Consider the following 24366-nt stretch of genomic DNA (forward strand, 5'->3'; position numbering starts at 1 on the left):
TTTGGGTCAGGCTCATAGTAACTATAATTTCCCCCTCCTCTGGAGTTAATGCCCTCCAAAGCGACACAGTGTTACAGAGATTGCTAGACTGTTTAGTTAATTGTTGTTGGCTTGGTGACAGCATGCCCGATTTATTTGGTAATAACGCACAGAGAAAATATCTAATTAGTCAAGTGGTGGTAAGTAAATATCAGGGAAGTACTTTGAAAATAAAAAGCCGCATCTAAGCCTCACAATTTCATTGGTTAGAGGATTTGGAATGGTTTGCTGATGAGTGATGGCTATCTGCTGCTGCCAGAGATCAACGGCAACCAGCGCTTTGGGAAGGGTGCGCCATGGGAATTCAGGATACATTTGGACCAGGGATGGAACATTATTATGTAAAGTAATGCACACTGGAAAAAATAACCCCAGCTATACATACAATATGATGGGGGCTAATTTAGCTACAACTAATCAGGAAAAAGATCTTGGAGTCATCATGGATAGTTCTCTGAAGACGTCCACGCAGCGTGCAGCGGCAGTCAAAAAAGCAAACGGGATGTTAGGAATCATTAAAAAAGGGAGAGAGAGTAAGACGGAGAGTATCTTATTGCCCTTATATAAATCCATGGTATACCCACATCTTGAATACGGCGTACAGATGTGGTCCCCTCATCTCAAAAAAGATATACTGGCATTAGAAAAGGTTCAGAGAAGGGCAACTAAAATGATGAGGGGTTTGGAACGGGTCCCATGTGAGGAGAGATTAAAGAGGCTAGGACTTTTCAGCTTGGAAAAAAGGAGACTAAGGGGGGGATATGATAGAGATGTATAAAGTCATGAGTGGTGTGGAGAAAGTGAAAAAGGAAAAGTTATTTACTTGTTCCCGTAATATAAGAACTAGGGGGCACCAAATTAAATGAATGGGCAGCAAGTTTAAAACAAATAAAAGGAAGTTCTTCTTCACACAGTGCACAGTCAACCTGTGGAACTCCTTGCCTGAGGAGGTTGTGAAGGCTAGGACTATAACAGGGTTTAAAAGAGAACTGGATAAATTCATGGAAGTTAAGACCATTAATGGCTATTAACCAGGATGGGTAAGGAATGGTGTCCCTAGCCTCTGTTTGTCAGAGGGTGGAGATGGATGGCTTGATCATTACCTGTTAGGTTCACTCCCTCTGGGGGCACCTGGCATTGGCCACTGTCGGTAGACAGGATACCGGGCTGGATGGACCTTTGGTCTGACCCAGTATTGCCATTCTTATGTTCTTATGAACAGCCACGGTCAGAAAGGTAACAGGCACAGCTGTGCATTTATAGGGAATAGAGCTCTACTGAGAGAGACGTTCTCTGGGAAAGGATGGCAATCCAAGCGAGACAAGATGAACCCAGATGAGACACAAGCCATCGGTTCAGGGGAGGCAGGGTGTAGGGTTATTAGTGATGAGAGAGGATGGATTGCTGGAAGCAGCAAGTGTTCAGGAGGGATCAGGAAGAGAACCACCTGCGTGATGGCAGAGGAGGGCAGCATGGCAGAAAGGCCAGGAAGGAAATGAAAGTCAGTGAGGGGAATGGGAAGAGGATGGGGTTTGGGGCGATGGGGGGGAAATGAGAGCAGAAATCCAGATGGGAACAACGTTGCTAAGACCACTTTTCAACATGGTTATTCTCCATTGTGGTTGAGCAGCACCCAACACGGGAGGGACTGTGCTGGTCCAAACCCTCCTATGGAGTGACCACCAGTTAGCCTGCAGCACGGTTGCTGTACCACTGTCGGGGACAAACATTGGGGTGGAGTACAAATCCACAAGACAGCCACACAAACTCTAGCATGGGCAAGCCAGAGAGTCTGCCTGCATTGCCTTCAAGATGCAAGTCAAAGACTAACTGCACTAAAAAGAGTTCTTGGAATGGGAATCAAATACAGTGGGTCTATGGAAGGAAGAAAACTGGATCTAGTCTTCACTGCAAACATTAGCCAGGTTTAAACATGGTTTTAGTCCAAGCAATTTCTGTCCACAATGGCAAGAAGTAAGCTCATTTCCTAACCACATTTTAACCTAGTGACATACCAGGCTTGAGACATGGCCCTTCAGTGTATCTATGAACCTATTTTTTCTGTCCACATAGGCAAAGAGAAACTCTTTGGTAACAAGAACGGGCCAGGATCGCACCTGAATGTGGTTACTGGTGTAGCATAGCTGGGTGGGAAGGAATGCTAACAGCAAGTAGCCATCACTTACCATTGTTCCTGAGAGTTACAGCAGCTTGCAGAATAGCAGTACTGAGCTTTCCTTGTGTCATAATATCCTCAAAGACCTGTGCTATGGAGAACTTCTCCGGGAGCAAAACCCCTGAGGAGGCAGCAAACTTCTTGCAATCCTCTTCCAGCTCAGAAACCAGCTTAAACACAGAATTCCCATCACCCAAAGGAGATCAAGTTATATCTCAACACAAAATGAGGAAGTCACTAAAAACTCTGAGTCCCGTCAATACATACGCTCCGCATTAACTATTTCCTAATGAAGTTTAAGGGTTACCAATAACCTAGTATTAAAGACCCCTCTCCCCCAAGAAGCAGGAATGAAAGGACTTAGCCCGAAGGTATAGAGAAACCAAGTACATTGTGTTTTAGATCTAATTAAATAGCATTGGACATAAGCCAAGTAATTAATCTACCACTGGTGGAGGCTATTTCTCATGGTGAAATTGCCAAGCTATAGCAGATTTAAGCCCATCCTGAGGCCAGACTAGCTAAGTGTGAAAGTGCAAAGTTACCGTTGTCAAGATTCAAACCTAGCCCCTTCATGGCCCAAAGGCAATAGCTTCACCATGTGAGCCAAGAAGAAACCTTGTCTTGGCAGGACATCTGCACAGCTTGTGTCCAACACATGCCGTGCCCTGCCCATCTGCTCAACTCTCTCAGCGCTCAGCTGAGATGATCTCTTACCTGAGATAGGGTGATCTCTCCTCTCATTGCTCTGGCATAGGGACCACTGGGGCCTGCTCCAACAATGACATTTTGCAAAAAGTTCCTAAAAATGAATGAATACATTACAGTAAGGAACGAACAAGCAGCAACTGGCTCCAGGCTGCTGCTGTCAAGTTACAACTTCCTGCAAGACAAGGACCGAGCACTGTCCATGCACGGGCCAGAACCCATTCAGCAGTTCAGTTCTACTCTAAAGAGGGACTGCCAAGAAAGCTTCTCACTCCCCACGGATCTTTGATTCATCGAGTGGGGGAAATGTTTTTTCCTTTGTCTCCTGTTGACACTGCAGAGTGCTGAGAGAGAAAGCCGCATATTACTCTCCTTACGCACCATCTACCCATTGGTCCCGCAAGCCACAGAATAAAACCCTGTAGCATGGGAGGGAAAGTCACTTACAGAAAAGACGTCATCTCACTTGAGAGCACAGGGCCTCTAAGTCAAACATTAGAGATGAAAATGATCTATTAAGCCAGTGGGCTAAATTAATCCCTGGTGCAACTCCAGTCAAGTTAAATCAAAGAATAAGCTTGGCTCATCCCTTGCCACTGCAGTGTTGCTCACAATACTTTTCAATATGTTGTACGGTCCAGAACTGGAGCTCAAGTGCTGAAGCTTCTATCACTTCTGCTAAAAGGATATTGGTGGTCTAGCAGATTTTACGTCAGGAAAGCTTTTGTGATGTTCATCTCAGATTTTCCCTTTGCTTCATTTCATCCCATCACTGATTTGTATTGGGAGGCAGCGCGTGGCCTAGTGGACAGAGCACGAGACTGGGACTGCTGGGCAACCTTGGGAAATTCACTTCACCTCCCTGTGCCTCAGTTTCCCCATCTGCTTAATTGGGATGATCGTGACCTTCTTTTGTAAAGTGCTTTGCAATCTATTATTAACTGTAGTTGTTTCATGATTGGGGCCTCAAAGTTAGAGCCCTGTGCGGATACAAAATTTGCATTTGCATCCGATCCGCAAACACGATCCGCGGATATCCGCAGATTTGCAGGACTCTACTCATTGTGACTATCTTAGATACTTCTATGGCCCCATTACCCTAGTATCTCAGCACCTCACCAAGCGCTATCACCCCATTGTACAGATGGGGACTGGAGAGAGATTAAGTGACCTGGCCAAGGTCACACAGTGGGTGTCTGTGGCAGAGCAGGAATCGATTTCTGGTCTCCCACAGCCCACGCTGGTGCTCTAACCTCTAGACCAGGAGTAGGCAAACTTTTTGCCCTGAGGGCCACATCTGGGTATGGAAATTGTATGGCAGACCATGAATGCTCACAGAATTGGGGGTTGGGTGCGGGATAGGGTGAGGGCTCCAGCTGGGGGTGCGGGCTCTGGGGTGTGACCAGAAATGAGGAGTTCAGGGTGAGGGAGGAGGCTCTGGGCTGGGGCAAGTAGTTGAGATGTGGGGGTGGTGTAGGGCTGAGGGCTCTGGCTGCGGGTGCGGGCTCTGGGGTGGGGATGGGGATGAGGGGTTTGAGGTGCAGGAGGATGTTCCAGGCTGGGACCGAGGGGTTCGGAGAGTGGGAGGGGGATCAGGGCTGGGGTAGGGGCGTGGGGAGAGGCTCAGGGTTGCAGGGTCCAGGAGACACTTACCTTAAGCGGTCCCGGAAGCAGCGGCATGTCCCCCCTCCAGCTCCTATGTGGAGGCACGACGCCGGCCATGACACTCTGCGTGCTGCCCCACCCGCAGGTGCCACCCCTGCAGCTCCCATTGGCCATGGTTCCTGGCCAATGGCAGCTGTAGAGCCGGCGCTTGGGCGGAGGCAGCGTGCGGAGCCCCTTGGCTGCCCCTACACGTAGGAGCCAGAGGGGGGACATGCTCCTGCTTCTGGAAGCCATGCAGAGTGGGGCAAGCCCCCGATCCCACTCCCCGACTGGAGCTCGAGGGCAGGATTAAAAGGTCGGATGGGCCAGATGTGGCCCATAGGCCATACTTTGCCCACCCCTGCACTTGACCATCCTTTCTCTTCCAATTCTCTGCACCTCTCACAGCAGCACTCAGGGTGGCACTTTCACCCTCTAGAGCAGTGGCTCTTAACCTTTACTGCAGCCTGCACCCCTTTGGTGCTCAAAATATGTTCTCGCACCCCTTATCAAAAATCATTGAAGTAGGTCAGTTCTTTAAACCTAGATATATTTTTATTCGTATATTACAGTAATTGTTAATAAATACATAGGTTTGATGAAGCAAAGAAGTTGTACTTACGTGCCTGTGCTTAATTTGTGTTTTCGATGATTTACCTTCTAAAAAAAATCTGGCATGTCTTGCACCCCCAGAAGGGGCATCTTGCACCCCCAGGGGGTGCATGCACCCCAGGTTAAGAACCACTGCTCTAGAGGAAGGATTCTTGCAGTGCCTCTGCTCCGATGCGCCTTCCCTTAGGGGGCACCCCCAGCAGCAGGACCTCAGAGAGGGCACCTATCCACACCAATGACTAACCCAGCCCCCATAACAAAGGGCCGAGAGGGAACTTTTAAAAAATGCCCTTATTTAAGGCTCAATCCTGTGAGATGCTGGATGCCCTCACCTCCCACTGGCCGCCCACCAGCATCAAAGCCTTGCTGGTCAGACTACAGAGCCGATGTGCAGCTAGAGGGCTATGCTACCCCACCCAAACTAATGCCTCCCCCTGGCCCCGATTACGCCCTGAAAACCCCTGAAGAAAGTGCCACAATCCCATCTGCTTTAGCAGCAGCTAAATGCACAGCTTAAACTACATTAGTTCATTTAATCTTCCCTCATTAGCTTAATCCTTCCGGCCCCTCCAGCCATTTTGGAAGACTTTGTTCTATCAAGGGTTGGAGCAACAATTTCTCAGACACCTGGCTCGCCAGGATCCAGCAGGTAACGGAAAGTCTGACACATCAAAAGAAACAGGAGAAGCGACAGGAGGAACTAAAAGGATAAAGGCCTTTTGAATGGTAAGTCGCATCACAGATCAAGTGGGGCCGCTCCAGTTTGTTGCTGACCTTAAGACTGTTTAAATAATCAGATCGCAGCCAGTCCAGCTCCCTGCCAACGCAGGCTAAAACCCTGCAGCATGTTTTCTAGTGTATTGTCCACTCTGGTTGCCAGCAACCCAAAGAACATAGGTTCCAATGCTCCCAAATAGTCACTGCTCTGTTGACATGTTTCCTTCCCTGGTCCCTGATCCATTTCACCTTCCTCTTCCACGGGCCACACTAAGTCCTTAGACATCCTTGAAGATGGCTACGCTTGGAAAGCTTTGATTTTTTTTTTTTTTTTTTTTTTTTTTAAAAACAGTAAGTGTCAATTTCACGGTACACACACAAACCGAGGAAAAGTATTTCCATCGAGCATAGTATAAAAAGTCCTGCTGGAGACCTGACAGTTTGATTTACGGATATTTACTTAACATATTTTGACTTGTGCTGTTGACACTTGGTGTTTTAAGTAATGCACCAGGAGGCATTCTGTTCTCTGCTGCTGCATTAGAGCCATTGTTATATGCTTGGCGGAAGCCAATTTTAACCTTTCGATCACTTTGACTGATAACACTGGTGTTTGTTTCTAAGCATTTTTTTCAATTTAAACATTCACAGTTGCAAGGACCTGAGGGCGGCTCAGACAATCGGGGAAGAGGGATCATAGAAGATTAGGGTTGGAAGGGACCTCAGGACGTCACCTAGTCCAAGCCCCTGCTCAAAGCAGGACCAAACCCAACTAAATCATCCCAGCCAGGGCTCTGTCAAGCTGGGCCTTAAAAACCTCAAAGGAAGGAGAGTCCACCACCTCCCTAGGTAACCCATTGCTGTGCTTCACCCCTGTGTTTCAACTACTGCTGCACAGCTGCTGCAACACCCTTTGAAAGGATGCATTCACAGGATCCACTCTGCTGCCCAGTGCAAGGTACCAAGCCAGGAGCAAGCCCCCCACTGCCCACCAGTGTTATGAGACTCCAGCCCTGGCGCTGAGGGGTTTCCACAGACAGCGGCTGCATGCACAACCGGTGTGGGGACACATGGCTCAGCACAGCCTTAGCCTGGTGCTTGCACCCTCCAGACACTGGGAGGGCATTGCACCTCCCTTGGCACATTCAGCTCTTGATTTGTGGGCAAAGATTAACCGCAGTGGAGGAGGGCTAGGCCTGCCTGAACGAGAGGGCACCGCAAAATTCTCAATTTTCAGGGGTCTCCTCCGCTAAGAACCCAGCTCTCCGACATTTCTGAGGTTCCAGTGTCAGCTCCATCTGGCATCAGTTCCCTTTCTTGCAGATGTGCTGGGGCAAGGCCTCTTATGGCCACATGCTGGTCTGCCATAGGGGAGTGCAAGTTGCCAGGATCAGGGATATCAGAACAGGGATTAGACACAGTAACGGCTGACGCCACTTGAGAGCATGTTCAACTTCGTTCGTTTCCCCGAAGGTGGGGCAAGAAAAACAGACAGGGCAAGAGTACGTGGATGACATTCGTCATAGCCAAGCCGTGAGAGGAAAGACAGCCCTGTCGTACCAAGATGGCTCGTCCTCGTAGCTTAGAAACTGGATGGGGCTCAGGAGATCCAGATTGAATTCCTGGCTCTGCCAAGCACTTAGCGGCAATAGGCCAGTTCCTCATCTGTGAAATGGGTATACTTCCTTTCTCCCACCCTGTGTCTTATTTACTTAGCTTGCAAGCTGGTCAGGGTAGGGACTGGATTACTATGCATATGATCTCAGCTGGGGTGTCTGGGCCCGACCATAATATGAAAAATATAAAAACCATGTCCAATAATGCAAAGTTAACAAAATCATCTTAAAAAAACGAGGACGACTTGTGGCACCTTAGAGACTAACAGGTATTTGGGCATAAGCTTTCGTGAACTAAAACCCACTTCATTGGATGCATACAGTGGAAAATACAGTAGGAAGATATATATACACAGAGAGAACATGAAAAAATGGGTGTTGCCATACACACTGTAATGGGACCAATCAATTAAGGTGGACTATTATCAATGGGAGAAAAAACACGTTTGTAGTGAAAATCAGCATTGCCCATTTCAAACAGTTGGCAAGAAAGTGTGAGTAACAGTAGGGGAAAAATTAGCAAGGGGAAATAGTTTTACTTTGTGCAATGACCCATCCACTCCCAGTCTTTATTCAAGGCTAATTTAATGGTGTCCAGTTTGCAAATGAATTCCAATTCTGCAGTTTCTCGCTGGAGTCTGGTTTTGAAATTTTTTGTTGGAGAATTGCGACTTTTAGGTCTGAAATTGAGTGACCAGGGAGGTTGAAGTGTTCTCCGACTGGTTTTTGAATGTTATAATTCTTGACGTCTGATTTGCGTCCATTTATTCTTTTGCATAGAGATTGCCCAGTTTGGCCAATGTACATGGCAGAGGGGCATTGCTAGCACATGATGGCATATATCACATTGGTAGATGTGCAGGTGAACGAGCCTCTAACGACGTGGCTGATGTAATTAGGTCCTATGATGGTGTCCCTTGAATAGATATGTGGACAGAGTTGGCAACGGGCTTTGTTGCAAGGATAGGTCCCTGGGTTAGTGTTTTCGTTGTGTGGCTGCTGGTGAGTATTTGCTTCAGGTTGGGGGACTGTCTTACTCTCTCCATTTAGAGCTGCCACATATTGATTTCTGAACCATGGGGCAGCACAGAAGGACAAGTTAAAGTTAAACTCCCCCCGCCCACTAATTTTGGCATCCGTCAATTTTTAACCAGTAATTATATTGACTGGAAAACTTGATTTTCAATGTCCAACTGTACTAACCAAAGAGGCTGCTAGGGTGTAGGTGGGCAGAAGTTTCACACTCCTGCCAGTGGATTCTACTTCACCACAGGGCGAACAGATTCTTCTTCCATGCACCCGCCACCAATATGATCAACCCTGTATTAACAGAACATTGAATGGTGTATACAGAGATCCCCTTCTCAGGTGTGGAACCCCAGAACCTCTGCTCTGTGTGGTACAGAGGCCTGTCCTCTGAAGCTGTCTATGATCATAAAAATTCAGTTCAGCCTGTTACATAAAACTGTAGAAGTCACCAGAAGTTAGAGGCCAACAGATTGGTAAAAACTGGGACTGTTTATGTTAGAACTGTGCTAATGGGTCTGCAAGGCTCCTGGTAAGCTGAAAGACCGTAGAAATGTTCACAATGAAAGTCCTCAAAATGTGTTTTAATGATTAATTTTGATGCAAGGAGGTTGCCCCCACATCTTAGACCATGTTTATCTGGGAGTCAGTACATGACTGGACTGGAAGGAGCAAGCGCTATCTCTTCCTGGGACCCCAGAATCCACCATCACATCACTGGACCTTCATTGTCCTGATCCTGAAAGGGATCCTGACCAGGCCAGGCCAGAGGGGTAGCCAGATGACATCACCACCTCCAGATGATTCAGCTGAATCCTGAACATCTAGAATATGAGACTTGGGTTCCAGTGCTTCCCATTCCCTCTCTCCCCCCCACACTACAAAAAAAATAAGTCATTTTTCTTCCCCATCTTATTGCTTCTCTTTCCTCTCTTTTTGCCTTCTGTGTAATCAGAGCCTGGCTTAGCCACCAAGACAACGCCAGCCTGTACCTCAGCACTGAGACTCCGAGCTGAGGGCCCAACGCTGATAACAGTTTGCCAGGTATTAGATGGCTGACTGGACCACGTGCTGGGTCTGCGTTTCTCCAGCAGCGAAGCTGCGAGAGAGAGTCAGCCCCAAAGACAGAAGCCATGTTTGCGATCTTCGCTACTCTTGTGTGGGTTTCATTTTCTCCTAACAACGCCAGCCCACCAAAAACTAGACTTTTCTCCAAAAGAGGACAATTAATAGCAACTTTAATCCCTAAAAGATTGCCAAACAGAGTTCCCTCTCCCCCATGCTCTATACAGCGAAAGAGAACAAGGGACACTGTTACAACCAACGTCTCAATAATTCATGTTTCAAATGCTTTAACTCTTTTTTCCCCCCTGCTTTTTCTGCATCTGGAATAAAATATTTTTGATGGTGGTTTTTACAATGGGAGTCACTAGCAGTAACTTGTCCTGAAACCCCAAACCGCATAGCGTAACAGTGAGCAAGGGTTTTATTAACATCTTCTCCCTTGCTGTGCCCAAGGCAGGCTCCTAACCCATGACCTCTCTTCCCACCCGAAATGCAGATGCCTTGTTGAGGTGAGGAAAGAAAACACTGTGCTGAGAATGGATACCAAGCAATAAGCCCAGCTACTGTAAGAGGAGCTACGCCCAACGCAGCTGCTTCAGCACAGCAACCTACCCCCTTAGGGCTACATTCTGGCCCCAGGGTAGCCCCACTGAATTCCGTGAGCCCTCCTATACCTCAGAGATAGGTGCCTATAAAAGAGTGGTAATGAGAATTTAACCCTTCAATCCCTGAAAAAAATGCCTATCATTATACATGTAACGAAGACAGCCACGACTATGTTAACTGTTAGGATGCTGGGGCAAAATTCCTCCCAGGTGATGATCCCAAAGATGCATTTACTCCCAGGTATTTAACAAGATTATATTTCCGGTCAGCTCGTCTCTCATCTGCTTTCCTACACATCACCTTCTGCCTTTACGGTGCATTTGCTGCATAGCAGACTAAAAATCCTGGGTGCTTTTTACAGTTTGAGTTCTGTGTGTAACCTGGCAAAAGAAGCCTGGCAAGAACATGCCCCCTGCTTCCATTATTAATTTATTGCATGATGGCATCTCAGGCTTCTTTTTAAGGAAGCATCTTAACATGCACGTGGCAAGATTTTTTTTTGCCAAGGAAAGAGATTCTTGAAGTACCATGTTAAAAGCTCTATCACAAAAAAAAAAAAAAATTACATTACTGATAGATCTTTGTTATCTTGAACAAAGAAAGATTCACTTGTGCGCAATCTTGAAACAAAATGAAATGTACTATTTCTAGGGCAATGCCGTTTTCCAATTTAGTCTTACTTTAAGAAACGGTGACCAAATCAGAGATGATCAATCTTTTCATTTTGAAGGTCGAGTTAAGATCATTATCCTCTCCTTCTGACACATAATTTTACTGCAAGAGATGTTTGGTTACTACAACCCAGATATAAATTACCTACTGCAGAAATCCCCCTGCAGTTGCATCTAGATACAGTAGTCTTCTTTCTGTGCCGACTGTTTGCGCACTGTAAATCAGCTATCAAATTCATCCCAAGAGCTAGGCTACAATTCAACGGAGAGCGAAGCATTCACCAGCTGCACATGAATACACACGCAGCTGGGAGCTTTGGGATAAAAGGTGTGGAAGAGAGAGACACACACCCTGGAGCACGAGGCCTGGTCCAAGACCTAAGGCCCAAACCATAGTCAGCAAAGTCAAGCCATGTCATGAACCAAAGTCAGGCCACGGATTAAAGCAGATGCTAAGAAATTTACTATCCCATACACGACCTTGGCAAGGGCACTGCTAATGTTGCAAAACACAGGCACTCCTAAGCAGCAACCGATACGGGGGATGTATGTGAACACACTCCAGAAGATTAACACAGGTACATCCTGACCCAAGAAAAGAGGGTTTGACAGAAGGGATGAATAGGGATATTTCGCCCAAGGCACCTGGCGCAAGATACAAGGGGAGGTAACGAGTAGACATCATGAAACACGTAATGTGGTACGTAAGTTGTTTGTAGGAGAAGCTAGCCACTCCTGTCACCTGTCCAGTGAAGCTTACCAGATGGTGACAACCAGCAGTAAGGGTAACCTATAACATGGATGGACAGTACTGTGTAGTAACTAATTACATGAAATTTATATATGAAGGCCTCGTTTGTGATGTCACCACTCCAAATTTCTGTATCAGAGGGGTAGCCATGTTAGCCTGTCTCCACAAAAACAACAAGGAGTCCGGTGGCACCTTAAAGACTCACCGATTTATTTGGGCATAAGCTTTCGTGGGTAAAAACTCCACTTCTTCAGATGTATGGAGTGAAAATTACAGTTACAAGCATAAATATACTGGCACATGAAGAGAAGGAAGTTACGTTACAAGTGGAGAACCAGCGCTGACAAGGCCAATTCAGTCAGGGTGGATGTGATCCACTCCCAGTAATTGATGAGGCGGTGTCAATACCAAAAGAGGGAAAATTGCTTTTGTAGTGAGCCAACCTATCCTGGAAAATGATCCCTCACTCTCACAGACCTTGGGAGGCAGGCCAGACCTCACTTACAGACAGCCCCCCAACCTGAAGCAAACACTCACCAGCAACTACACACCACAGAAACACTAACCCAGGAACCAATCCCTGTAACAAACCCCGTTGCCTACTTTGTCCCTATATTGACTCTAGCAACACCATCATAGGACCCAACCACACTATCAGGGGCTCATTCACCTGCACATCTACCAATGCGATATATGCCATCATGTGCCAGCACTGCCCCTCTGCCATATACATTGGCCAAACCAGACAGTCTCTACGTAAAAGGATAAATGGACACATATCAGACATCAGGAATGGTAACATACAAAAGCCAGTAGGAGAACACTTCAATCTCCCTGGACACTCAATAACAGATTTAAAAGTAGCCATCCTGCAACAAAAAAACTTCAAAAACCGACTTCAAAGAGAAACTGCAGAGCTACAATTCATTTGCAAACCATTAATTTGGGCTTGACTAGGGACTGGGAATGGCTGGCTCACTACAAGAGCAAATTTCCCTCTCTTGATATTGACACCTTGCACACAACCATCAGCCTCAATGAGAGCGAAGCAAGAGTTTACTAATTAAGGACCAAAGCCTGCCTTCAGAATTACCAAGAGATCTTCCTCCAGCCCAAACAGGAGTCTTTCCACCTTCCACAGCAAGATGTCCACTAATAAAGGTCAAGCCAAGCGGAAACGAGCTCAAACCCACAGACTCCACCATAGTCACAGCGTAGCAAAATCTATTTTTTTGGCCCATTTCAACCAACTCTCTCCACAATCGCTTTTTATTTAGCTTATTATTGAGAGAGGACAATGCAGGGCACACAGCTATGGAGCATCACATGGCTTTAGTCTGAAACCTTGATTTCACAGGAATGTGTTACCAGTTATACCTCTATAGTTATACAGGTATCAGAATCATAGGGCTAGAAGGGGACTGTAAGGGTCATCTAGTCTAATCCCTGCCAAGATGCAGGATTTGTTGTGTCTAAACCAGGGGTCGGCAACCTTTCAGAAGTGGTGTGCCGAGTCTTCGTTTATTTATAGTTTTGCATGCCAATAATACATTTTAACGTTTTTTAGAAGGTCTCTCTCTCTAAGTCTATATATTATATAACTAAACTATTGTTGTATGTAAACAAGGTTTTCAAAATGTTTAAGAAGCTTCGTTTAAAATTAAACTAAAATGCTGATCTTACACCACCGGCCCGCTCAGACCGTTGCCAGCCTGGGGTTCCATTCACCTAGGCCGGCAGCAGGCTGAGTGAGGCCTCAGCTGGAACCCCAGCTGGCAAGGGGCCGGCAGCCAGAACCCCTGACCGGCAGTGGGCTGAGTGGGGCCGGCAGCTGGGACCCCAGACCGGCAGTGGGCTGAGCGGCTCAGCCAGCTGCTGGTCTGGGGTTCCGTCTGCTGGCTCCTGCCAGCCAGGGTCCAGGCTGCCAGCCCCGCTCAGCCTGCTGCCGGTCTGGAGTCCCGGCCCTGACCACACAGAGTAGGTACCTACCTTCTCCCTGGTTCTAGCCATTCTCTTCCTCTCTCTGCACTGAGATGAGGGTGGGCATGTGCTGAGAACAGGGCTGGGGGTGAAGGAGCAGGCTGGGGGTTGGGGTGCAGGGTCTGGCCAGGAGCTAGAATGAGGGAGGGAGCTCAGGAGGTTTGGGTGTGGAGTGCTTACCTGGGCAGCTCCCATTTGGTGCGAGGGGTGCAGGTGGGAAGGTGGGGGGTGGGGGAGTGTGCAGGAGCTCCTGTTTGGTGCTCAGGGTGGGAGTGGGGATGTGGGGGGTGCAAGAGTCAGGGCATGGGGTGGGGGGGCTGGGTATGTGTGGGGGGTGCAGGAGTCAGGGAAGGGGGCTGGGTATGTGTTGGGGGTACTGGAGTCAGGGCTGGGGTTGTGTGAGGAGGGTGCAGGGGTCAGGGCAGAGGGCTGGGGGTGTGGGCTGGGGTCATGGGGGTGCTCCCAGCCCCCTGCCCAGAGCGGCTCACAGCAGGGGACTGGAGGGGATATGCCCTGATTCCACCCCCTTCCCCAAGGTCCCCAGAGCAGAGAGCGCGCTGTGGCTAGGGTTTTACCTCTCCCCTCTGTAGCAAGAGCCGTCAGCTGATCGGCCGCAGGGAGGGAGGAGGGGCAGGAACCCAGCACACTGGGGGAAGATGCGCGGGAAGGGGGAAGCTTGCCTGCTCTGCAAGAAGAGAGCAGGGGCAGAGAAGAGCGGGCGGGACCGGGCAGGATTTTTAGTGGCATGCTGCTGTCTGCCCGGGTCTGGCAGGCAGCAGCGTGCCATTAAAAATTGGCTCACGTGCCATGTTTGGCATGCTTGCCATAGGTTGCCGACCCCTGGTCTAAACCACCCAAGGCAGATGGCTCCAGCCTCCTTCTGAAAACCTCCCGTGAAGGAGCTTCACCGACCTCCCCAGGCGTCTGCTCCATTGTCCTGCTGTTCTTACAATGAGGAAGTTTTTCCTGAGATTTAATCCAAATCTACTCTGCTGGAGTTTGACCCCCTGCCTCTCGCCCTGGCCTCTGTGGCAAGAGAGAACAGCTTTTCTCCATCTTTTTTAGGGCAGCCTTTCAAGGATTTGAAGACCACTCTCTTGTCTCCCCTTAATCTCCTCTTTTGCAAACTAAACATGCCCAGATCCTTCAGCCTTTGCTCGCATGGCTTGTGTTCCCTCCCTTTGATCATCTTTGTCGCTCGCCTCTGGATCCTTTCCAGTTTCTCTTCATCCTTTCTACACATTGGTGGCCAAAACGGGACACAGTCCTCTAGCTGAGGCCTGACCAGCACCCCACAGAGCAGTACTATCACCTCCTGTGACTTGCGCGCTGTGCCTCAGTTAATGCAACTTAAAATTGCATTTGCCTTTTTTTTTTTGCGCAACAGTATCACATTGCTGTTGTAAAAAACCTCATGTTAAGGCTGCGATACATTACAACTCCCAGCTCCGTCTCAGCAGTGCTGCTGCCGAGCCAGTTATCCCCCATCCTGTATTTGTGCATTTGTTTTTTCTTCCCAATGCGTAGTACCTGCCACTTGTCTTTGCTAAATTTCATTGTGTTGTCTATAGCCCAGTTCTCCAATTTATCAAGATCCCTCTGAATCTTAGCTCTATCCTCCAAAGGGCTTTGTGTCACCTGCAAACGTGATCAGTGTGCTCTCTACACCTACATCCAGGTCACTGATAAGGATGTTAAACATCACCGGACCCAGAACAGATCCCTATGGAACCCCACTTGAGACCTCCCTCCAAGCCGACATCATTCCATTACTCTTTGTTCGTGGTTGTTTCATCAATTATGTATCCACCTAATGGTAGTTCCACCAAGCCTGCATTTCTCTAGCTTACTTATCAGAGTAGGGTTGCAAACTTTCTACTAGCACAAAATCGAACACCCTTGCCCCACCCCCTGTAAGGCCCTGTCCCCCACTCACTCAATTCCCCTTCCTCTGTCACTCACTCTCCCCACCCTCCCTCACTCGCTCATTTGCATCACACTGGCTCAGGGGATTGGGATGCAGGAGGGTGTGAAGGCTCCAGCTGGGGGTGCGGGCTCTTGGGTCGGGCCAGAAATGAGGAGTTCAGAGTGCAGGAAGGGGCTCCGGGCTGAAGCAGTGGATTGGGATGCAGGAGGGAGTGAGGGCTCTGGGGTGGGGCCAGGGATGAGGGGTTTGGGGGCCAGGAGGGAGCTCTGGGCTGAGGCAGTGGATTGGGATGTGGGAGGGAGTACGGGCTCTGGGCTGGGGGTGCGGATTCCAGGGTGAGGCCAGAAATGAGGAGTTCAGAGTGCAGGAGGGGGTTCAGGCTGGGGCAGGGGGGTTGGGTGCAGGGGGTGGGTGAGGGCTCCAGTTGGGGGTGCAGGCTCTGGTGTGGGGCCAGGGATGAGGGATTTGGAGTGCAGGAGGGGCTCTGGGCTGGGACTGAGGGTTTTGGAGTGAGGAAGGGGACTCCGGCCTGGGGTGGGGAAGTGAGGTCTCCGACTGGGGGTGCAGGCTCCAAGGTGGGGCTGGGGATGAGGAGTTTGGGATGTAGTAGGAGGCTACAGACTGGGACCAAGGGGTTCGGAGGGCAGTAAGGGATCAGGGCTGGGGGTTGAGTCGCAGGAGGGGGTCAGGGGTGCAGGCTCCAGGCAGCGCTTACCTCAGGCAGCTCCTGGAAGCAGCAGCATGTCCCCCCTCCAGCTCCTAAGCAGAGGCATGGCCCCGTCTGCGCAGTTCCCGGCCAATGGGAGCTGCGGAGCTGGCACTTGGGGTGGGGGCAGTGCGCGGAGCCCCCTGGCTGCCCCCTACAACTAGGAGCCGGAGGGGGGACATGCCGCTGCTTCTGAAAGCTGCAGGGAGCCTGCCATAGCCCCATTGCGCCGCCAACCAGACTTTTAATAGCCTGGTCAGCAGTGCTGACCGGAGCCGCCGGGGTCCCTTTTCGACCGGGCATTCCGGTCGAAAACCAGACACTGGCCACTCTGTATCAGAATGATATGTACCCATAACACACCATGTTGGGGATCTGGGGCACGGGTTCTCTCATCCCAAAATCCTGGGGTTAGCAATGCTGCAGTCCCTGCAATCTGGGCCTGGTGAACAATGTGGGACCCAGTTCCCAGCACAGCATTCCACATTCAAACCTGTAGTAAAGAGAGAGAGCCTGGAGCACGGGGCCAGTTCAAACCAAGAACAGGTGGGCTCAGAGCAAGAATCACTGAGTGAAATTCTACAGCCTGTGTTCTGCAGGAGGTCAGACCAGCTGGTCATAATGGTCCCCTCTGGCCTTAAATCAAAAATAGAGAGATCTATCTAAACTTCGTTAGCCCCATTCACTGACATGCAATTTCCATATAATCTCCAAGTTTGGCTCATTATATTGGAAAGCTGTTTCCCTTATTATAGTTTTTTTTCCACCCTCTTTTCCAGCTTTTTCTCCTTAACCTAAGTACAGTGTCGCTCCCAAATTGAAGTGTGATTTCCCCCACCTCTATTTGTTTAAGTCTTCTTGTCTATTAACAATCAGACATTAGAAATGCAGCCAGGGCTCCCTTTGCTACCCCCTAATAAAAGGGGATGGGGGTGAATGAATTCATTCAAACCATACACTCTTTTTCTGCACTAGAACTTCCCCCAATCATTGTAAATTAATTTGGCTTTTTTAAAAGCATAAGGCACATATACATCAAACCCGTAACTTCAGAACTGCCGCACTTCGTGGAACAGACATTGAGACTCATGTGAAAGCTACAGATTTAAGCCACAAATCTAAATTACTAGATCTGAACGTGGAATGAAGTCCTGCAAACGAGGATCCCACATTGGCCCTCACCCAGAAACTATGGCTCCCACCCAGGAAGAGACCCAGTAGAACACCAGATGGCCCGTAACATGCAACAGGTACCACTCCCTTCCCATCTCCCAAAAGTGCCCAGCACTCCTCCATCCAGGACATATAAACATTCTGATTCTTTAACAAAAGCCCTTCGGGTCAAGATATATGGAAATTGGGAGCCTCCCACACCCAAGCACCTTGCGCTGCTCCATCCAAGAGGAAGAGGATCACAGAAATGTCAGACTGGAAGGGACCTCAACAGGTCCAGCCCCCTGTGCCGAGGCAGGACCAAGTAAACCTGGACAGTTCCTGACAGGGGATTGTCCAATCTCTTCTTAGAGAGGAATCTCATGACGGGGATTCCACAACCTCCCGTGGAAGCCTGTTCCAGAGCTTAACTCCCCTCAGAGGCAGAAAGTTTTCCCCTAATATCTAACCTAATCTCCCTTGCTGCAGATTAAGACCATTCCTTCTTGTCCTACCTTCAGCAGAAAAGAAATCACTTCTTCTCTTTATCACAGCCCTTAACATATTTGAAGACTTATCAGGTTCCCCCTCAGTTTTCTTTTCTTCCAGACTCAACATGCCCATTTGCTTTGATGTTTCCTCACAGGTCAGGTATTCATTTTTGTTGCTCTCCTCTAGACTCACTCCAATTTGACCACATCTCTCCCAAAGGGTGGTGCCCAGAACTGGACACCCCCGCTAGGCCTCACCTACGCTAAATGGAGCGGGACCATTACTTCCTGTATCTTACCCACGGCATTCCTGTTAATATGCCCTCCAGAATGATACTAGCCTTGCTTACCACTGCATCATGTTTATGATTCTCATTGAACTTGTGACCCACTATAACCCCAGAGCCTGTTCAGCAGTACAGCCTGTCTAGCCAGTAACCCCCCATTTGGTAGTTCCGCACTGGATTTTTCCTTCCTAAGCGTAGCTCGTCTCTATCGAATTTCAGCTTGTTGACTTCAGACCAACTCTCCAATTTGTCAAGGTCATTCTGAACCTCCTCTGACATGCCCTGCAACCCCCCACACCCCAAAATACACAGGTTCCCTGACCCTTCCCCCACACGCCCTTCAACCCCCACACCCCAAATTCCATGGGTGCCCTGACCCTCGCCCCACACGCCCTTCAACCCCCCTGCCCCCCAAATACACAGGTTCCCTGACCCTCCCCCCACACGCCCTTCAACCCCCCCACCCCCCAAAATACACAGGTTCCCTGACCCTCCCCCCTCACGGCCTTCAACCCCCCCGCCCCCCAAAATACACAGGTTCCCTGACCCTCCCCCCACACGCCCTTCAACCCTCCCGCCCCCCAAAATACACGGGTTCCCTGACCCTTCCCCCACACGCCCTTCAACCCCCCGCCCCCCAAAATACATGGGTTCCCTGACCCTTCCCCCACACGCCCTTCAACCCCCACACCCCAAATTCCATGGGTGCCCTGACCCTCGCCCCACACGCCCTTCAACCCCCCCCGCCCCCCAAACACACAGGTTCGCTGACCCTCGCCCCACACGCCCTTCAACCCCCCCGCCCCCCAAAATACACAGGTTCCCTGACCCTCCCCCCACATGCCCTTCAACCCCCCCGCCCCCCAAAATACACGGGTTCCCTGACCCTTCCCCCACACGCCCTTCAACCCCCACACCCCAAATTCCATGGGTGCCCTGACCCTCGCCCCACACGCCCTTCAACCCCCCCGCCCCCCAAAATACAGGGGTTCCCTGACCCTCCCCCCACACGCCTTCCACATACCCCAGCCACCACAGTGCCCTGCACCCCGCACATGCCCTGCACCCCCCAACCCCATTCCGCCCCTGAGCCGTGCAGGTGGAGCAAAGGCTGGGGCGCTGACAACGCAGTGTGGGCGACCCCGAGACACACAAAATTTACCCATCATTTCTATGGGCTTCACTCCCCCGGCAACCCGAGAAGCAGGCGCGGGCGGGCGGGTGGCTAGCGCCTACCTGGGCAGGGCCAGCGACGCCTCGTAGCGGCCGAAGAAACCCAGCGGGCTGGGGGTGAAGAGCACCCCGCCCACGTCGAAGAGCACCAGCCGCCTCGCCAGGGCCATGACCACCGCCTGGGCCGCTCTGACGAGGGGCGGCCCTCTCAGCCCCCCGCCATAGTGCGCCGCCGCGGGCCCCGCCCCCTCCCGGGCCACGCCCCTTCTGGCGCGCCCGCCCTGCCCTGAGAGCCGGGCTCCTCTGGGTCCTAGAGCCCGTCGGGACGCAGGGTGACCGGTGGGTGGCTTGGTGCAGGGGCATGACAGCAGTATCAGCCCTGGCAGGGGGCGTGGCTCCTTCGCTGGTCACGTGCGTGGGGGGAAACAGGGGCAGAGGCGTGTAAGGGGCGATGGGGCTTGCTGGGCTGCTGGTGGGAGGGGCTGGGGCTCAGCAGCCGAGGGCAGGCAGAACGTAGGAGCGGCCAGACCAGGTCAGACCAGTCTCCGGTCTTCTGGCAGGGGCCAATGCCAGGTGCCCCAGAGGGAATGAACAGCACGTGCCATGGCCAAGTGATCCACCCCCTGTGGTCCAGTCCCAGTTTCTGGCAGCCAGAGGTTCGGGGACACCCAGAGCATGGGGCTGCCTCCTTGATCATCTTGGCTGATAGCCATAGATGGACCTATCCACTTCTTTTTTTGACCCTATTATAGTTTTGGCCTTCACGCCATCCCCTGGCAAGGAGTTCCACAGGTTGTCTGTGCAAAGAAATACTTCCTTTTGTTTGTTTTAAACTTGATGCCTGTTCTTTTGACCTAAGAAGAGAAGCCCCGTCAGATACCACAAGGCCTTGTGGGAGTGGTTAGATAACCACACGGGTCCAGTGTACCCCGGAGTTCTGCAAGAAGAGAACTGGGGGAGCTTTGGCAATTTGGTTGCTATGCAGCACCTAAGCAGCTGGACCCCATTTATGTATAGGAATTATTTAAAAATAATGTAGATCATGAATATTAATGCTCAGTGCTTAATTATGGACATGCCCAAGGCCACATATGGCTAGAGGCAGCTATTGACCTCATTATAATCAAGGTAAACAATCAGATCTGGTATATAGCCATACTAGAGCCGTAAGGAAGGGTATAAAATACCCCAGTTCCCAGGTTCGTCAGGTCCCTGAGCCAGGGTAAACTGAATCAGGACCTCTCTTCTGATGGGCACCACTTACTTTCCCTTCTATCATTGTTTCCAACGGTCTCCACAAGTTGTAAGTATGAGAAATGCAGGGATCCACTTTATCGTACTTGTCTAAGTGTTAAGCTTATTGATCCTTTCCTAGGATTTCAGTTAGCGTTGTCAGTAGTAAATAATGTTTCTCTGTTTGTTTCAGCACATTCCCTGTTCTCAGTTAAGTAGGCCTCTCGGAAAAGAAGCTGTTAGCTGACAGTGCATGTTGCATGCCAATACATAATCTTATAAGTGTAATAATTGTTCAGGTTACAGGCTGCTAGTTGCCCCTCCATCGGGCTGTGCCGGCGTGGGGCAGGGCCACACACTGTCATGGGGAAGATAAGAATGAGTCCCACGGGGATGCAGGATATGATAGACCCTCCCCACCAGGGAGCCCCATGAGGCAACCCCCCCTCCCATCCACATGGGTAGTGACTCCTCCAGGACACCAGGGTTCCCCACACTGCCCCCCCATCCACAAGGCCACATTCAGCACCCAGGTCCCACACACACAGCACCCCTCCATTCACAGGTCAGTGAGCCCCCCAAGACACTGAGATCCCCTCTACACAGTCCTCTCCCTCCACAAGGGCAGCAGCTACCTCCCGGGATCCACATACAGCACTCCCCTATCCAAAAAGATAGGGACTCCCCCAGGACACCAGGGTCGCCACACACAGCACCCATCCATCCACAGGGCCACATCATCAACCCAGGACACCAGATAAAACAGCACAGAGCCCCAGCCATGGGGCAGTGACTCCCCTTAGGACACTGGGATCCCCACACAGCACCCCATCCACAGGGACAGAGTTCCCCCGCCCCCTCCCCACACACAGGATACCTCTTTGGGTCTGCATCTAGAGGGCAACAGCACATACACACACCCCCAGTTCCACGCTCCATTCCATGCCGAACAGCTATTTTGGTAATCTAGAGCCTACTACTGGACTCTTAAGGATCAAGGACCAGAGACCTGGGCTCTATTCCAATCTCTGTCCTGCTTCTCTTGGGCAAGTCCTGCCCTCTCCCTTTGCTTCATCTTCTTCGGTTGCAAAGAGGGGATTATGTTGTTCCCCCGCATTTGTGAAGAGTTTCAAGGTCTGTGGAAGAAACACCCTGCGTCAGCGCTAAGTCCTGCTATTAGTACTGGCTGGAATCCAGAATTCCCATGTCTTGGGAAATTCAGAAAGTAAACATGAAATTCATTGGCATGAAAGCGCGCAATTGTGAAACTTCCCATCAAACGGGAGAAGTGGGGAGTGGGCAGGTGGGTGCAAAATGTTCACTTCGAAAAATGCCATTGTGACCTCTTCTAAATGAAATTGACAAGGCTCCCCGAGGTGCCCAGATCGCTTGCCGCCTGCCAGGTGGGTGAGCCAGAAGCCTGGCAGCCCTGAGAGCACCAGCAGAAGCACGAGGGCCAGAAGTCCTGAGAGCCCTGACTTCAGGCTCCGCAGTCAATGGCAAGGCAGATGAGCTGGGAGGAAACCAGGCTGGTTTCCCTTGGAAAAGCCTTCCATTAAAAAACTTCCAGCTAGCTCCATTTATTATTGTGCATCAGGGGAGTTAGCAAAGGAGGGGACCTGTTAGATTGATGCAGCCCAGAATACCGCCCTCCAACAATATGATTGATCTTAGACTAGCCTAGTAAGGGCTCTGCGCCTAGGGGCCAGATTCCCAGCTGGAGTAAACTGACATAGCTCCACTGAAATCAATGCAGCCAGGCTGATTTACACCAGCTGAGGATCTAGCCTGTAGTGAATTGGAGCCAATACCTGCTGAGCCCAACACTGTAGCATTTAATTTCAGAAAGGGGAACTACACAAAAATGAGGAGGTTAGTTAAACTGAAATTCAAAAGGTACAGAGCCAAAAGTGAAATCCCTGGAAGCTGCATGGACACTTTTTAAAGACCCCATAATAGAGGCTCTACTAAAATGTATACCCCAAATTGAAAAGCATAGTAAGAGAACCAAAAAAGAGTCACCGTGGCTAAACAACAAAGTAAAAGAAGCAGTCAGAAGCAAAAAGGCACCCTTTAAAAAAAGTGGAAGTTAAATCCTAGTGAGGAAAGTAGAAAGGAGCATAAACTCTGGCAAGTGAAGTGTAAAAATATAATTACCGTAGACCTTAGTCCATCCTGTGCTTTGCTGCACACTGGGCTACCCACATTTGCCATCCTTGCCTATCAACTACCCTTCTCTCCAAATCTTCCCCTTTCATGTTGAAGTGCTTGATGTCATTCAGAACTGTTCGTTTCCATATTATTTGAGGTCTTCCTCTCTTTCTTCTTGCATTTTCTGGCTCCCATTCGAGGGCGGTATTTGGTAAGCATTCTTCTTCCATCCTCAGCACGTGTCCCAGCCAGTGAGGTCTTCTTTTGCAGATTTGTGAGCAGGTGCCTTGTCCAGTCATTTTTCTGACTTCTTTTGTCTTCCTACCTCTATTTGTTATTCCCCAATATTCTTCTCAGACATTTGTGATGAAATGCATCCAGCTTTTGCTGACCTTTCTTGGTAAGTTGCCATGTCTCACTGCCATATGTTGTGATGGCGATAACCATTGCTTTGTACACATTCAATGTTATCCTGAGGAAGATTTTTTTGAACTGAAAGGCCAAAAAGGAATTTGAAGAACAGCTAGCCAAAGACTCAGAAAGTAATAGCAAAAAAAAAAAAATTTAAGTACATCAGAAGCAGGAAGCCTGCTAAAGAAACCAGTGGGGCCACTGGACGATTGAGATGCCAAAGGAACATTCGAAGACGATAAGGAAAATTTAAATGAAATTATGGAAAAATTAGATGAATTCGTTGCATCGGTCTTCACAGCTGAGGATGTGAGGGAGATTCCTAAACCTGAGCCATTCTTTTTAGGTGACAAATCTGAGGAAGTGTCCCAGAGTCAGGTGTCATTAGAGGAGGTTTTGGAACAAATTGATAAACTAAACAGTAATAAGTCACCAGGACCAGAAAGCATAATCCCAACTATACTCATAAAATGATGGGGTCTAAATGAGCTGTTCCCACTCAAGAAAGATCTTGGAGTCATCGTGGATAGTTCTCTGAAAACATCCACTCCATGTGCAGTGGCCGTCAAAAAAGCAAACATCCACTCCATGTGCAGTGGCCGTCAAAAAAGCAAACAGAATATTGGGACTCACTGAGAAAGGGATAGATAATTAAACAGAAAATATCATATTGCCCTTGTATGAATCCATGGTATGCCCACATCTTGAATACTGCGTGCAGATGTGGTCACCCCAGATCTTAAGATGTTTAGGGGAAACTTTGATAGCATTCTGTCTGGCCAGGAATGACTTAACAGTGTGAGTATGAAATCTATACTTCCATTGTTTTGCCTTTATGGTCCCTACTTCTCTATTGTTTATCTGTATCGTTTCTGTCTGGTTCTTTCACTGGTTCTGTCTGTAGCATAACTAGTTTTGCAAGACTTTAACCAACCAGACCCCACCACGTTAGTTGATTTAAGACCTGTTTCATAATGGGCTAGGATTGGTAAAAAACAACCAACAACAACAACACTGTTTTGCAGTACTTTCGCTTAAAATTATTGGTTAAGCAGGACTCAAGTTTCACTATATAAACTGGGGTCCAAAAGGAAGTATGTTGGAACCTAACTCCAGGACACAAGCCAAGATCGGAGCTGCCAGACCTCAACACCCTGCCAACCATACTGTGCAGAAGCTGGAATCCCCAGACAACTTGATCCCGACTGGCCACCAGGAACAGTT

The 24366-nt window shown here is 49.5% G+C and overlaps 1 protein-coding gene across 1 annotated transcript in view; it reads right to left on the minus strand.

Moving 5' to 3' along the window:
* The window catches only part of EPHX2 (epoxide hydrolase 2), a 100618-nt gene extending 81019 nt beyond the window's left edge, over window positions 1-19599 (minus strand). The window contains exons 1-3 of the mRNA XM_074946759.1: window positions 19411-19599; window positions 2933-3017; window positions 2226-2385 (exon numbers count right to left, since the gene is read on the minus strand). Of these exons, the coding sequence (XP_074802860.1) occupies window positions 2226-2385; window positions 2933-3017; window positions 19411-19517 (352 nt within the window). The 5' untranslated portion in view covers window positions 19518-19599. The remainder of the gene's footprint in view (window positions 1-2225; window positions 2386-2932; window positions 3018-19410) is intronic.
* Between the last annotated feature and the right edge of the window lie 4767 nt (window positions 19600-24366).

Source organism: Natator depressus, chromosome 3 (assembly GCF_965152275.1).
Source record: "Natator depressus isolate rNatDep1 chromosome 3, rNatDep2.hap1, whole genome shotgun sequence".
NCBI lineage: Eukaryota > Metazoa > Chordata > Testudines > Cheloniidae > Natator > Natator depressus.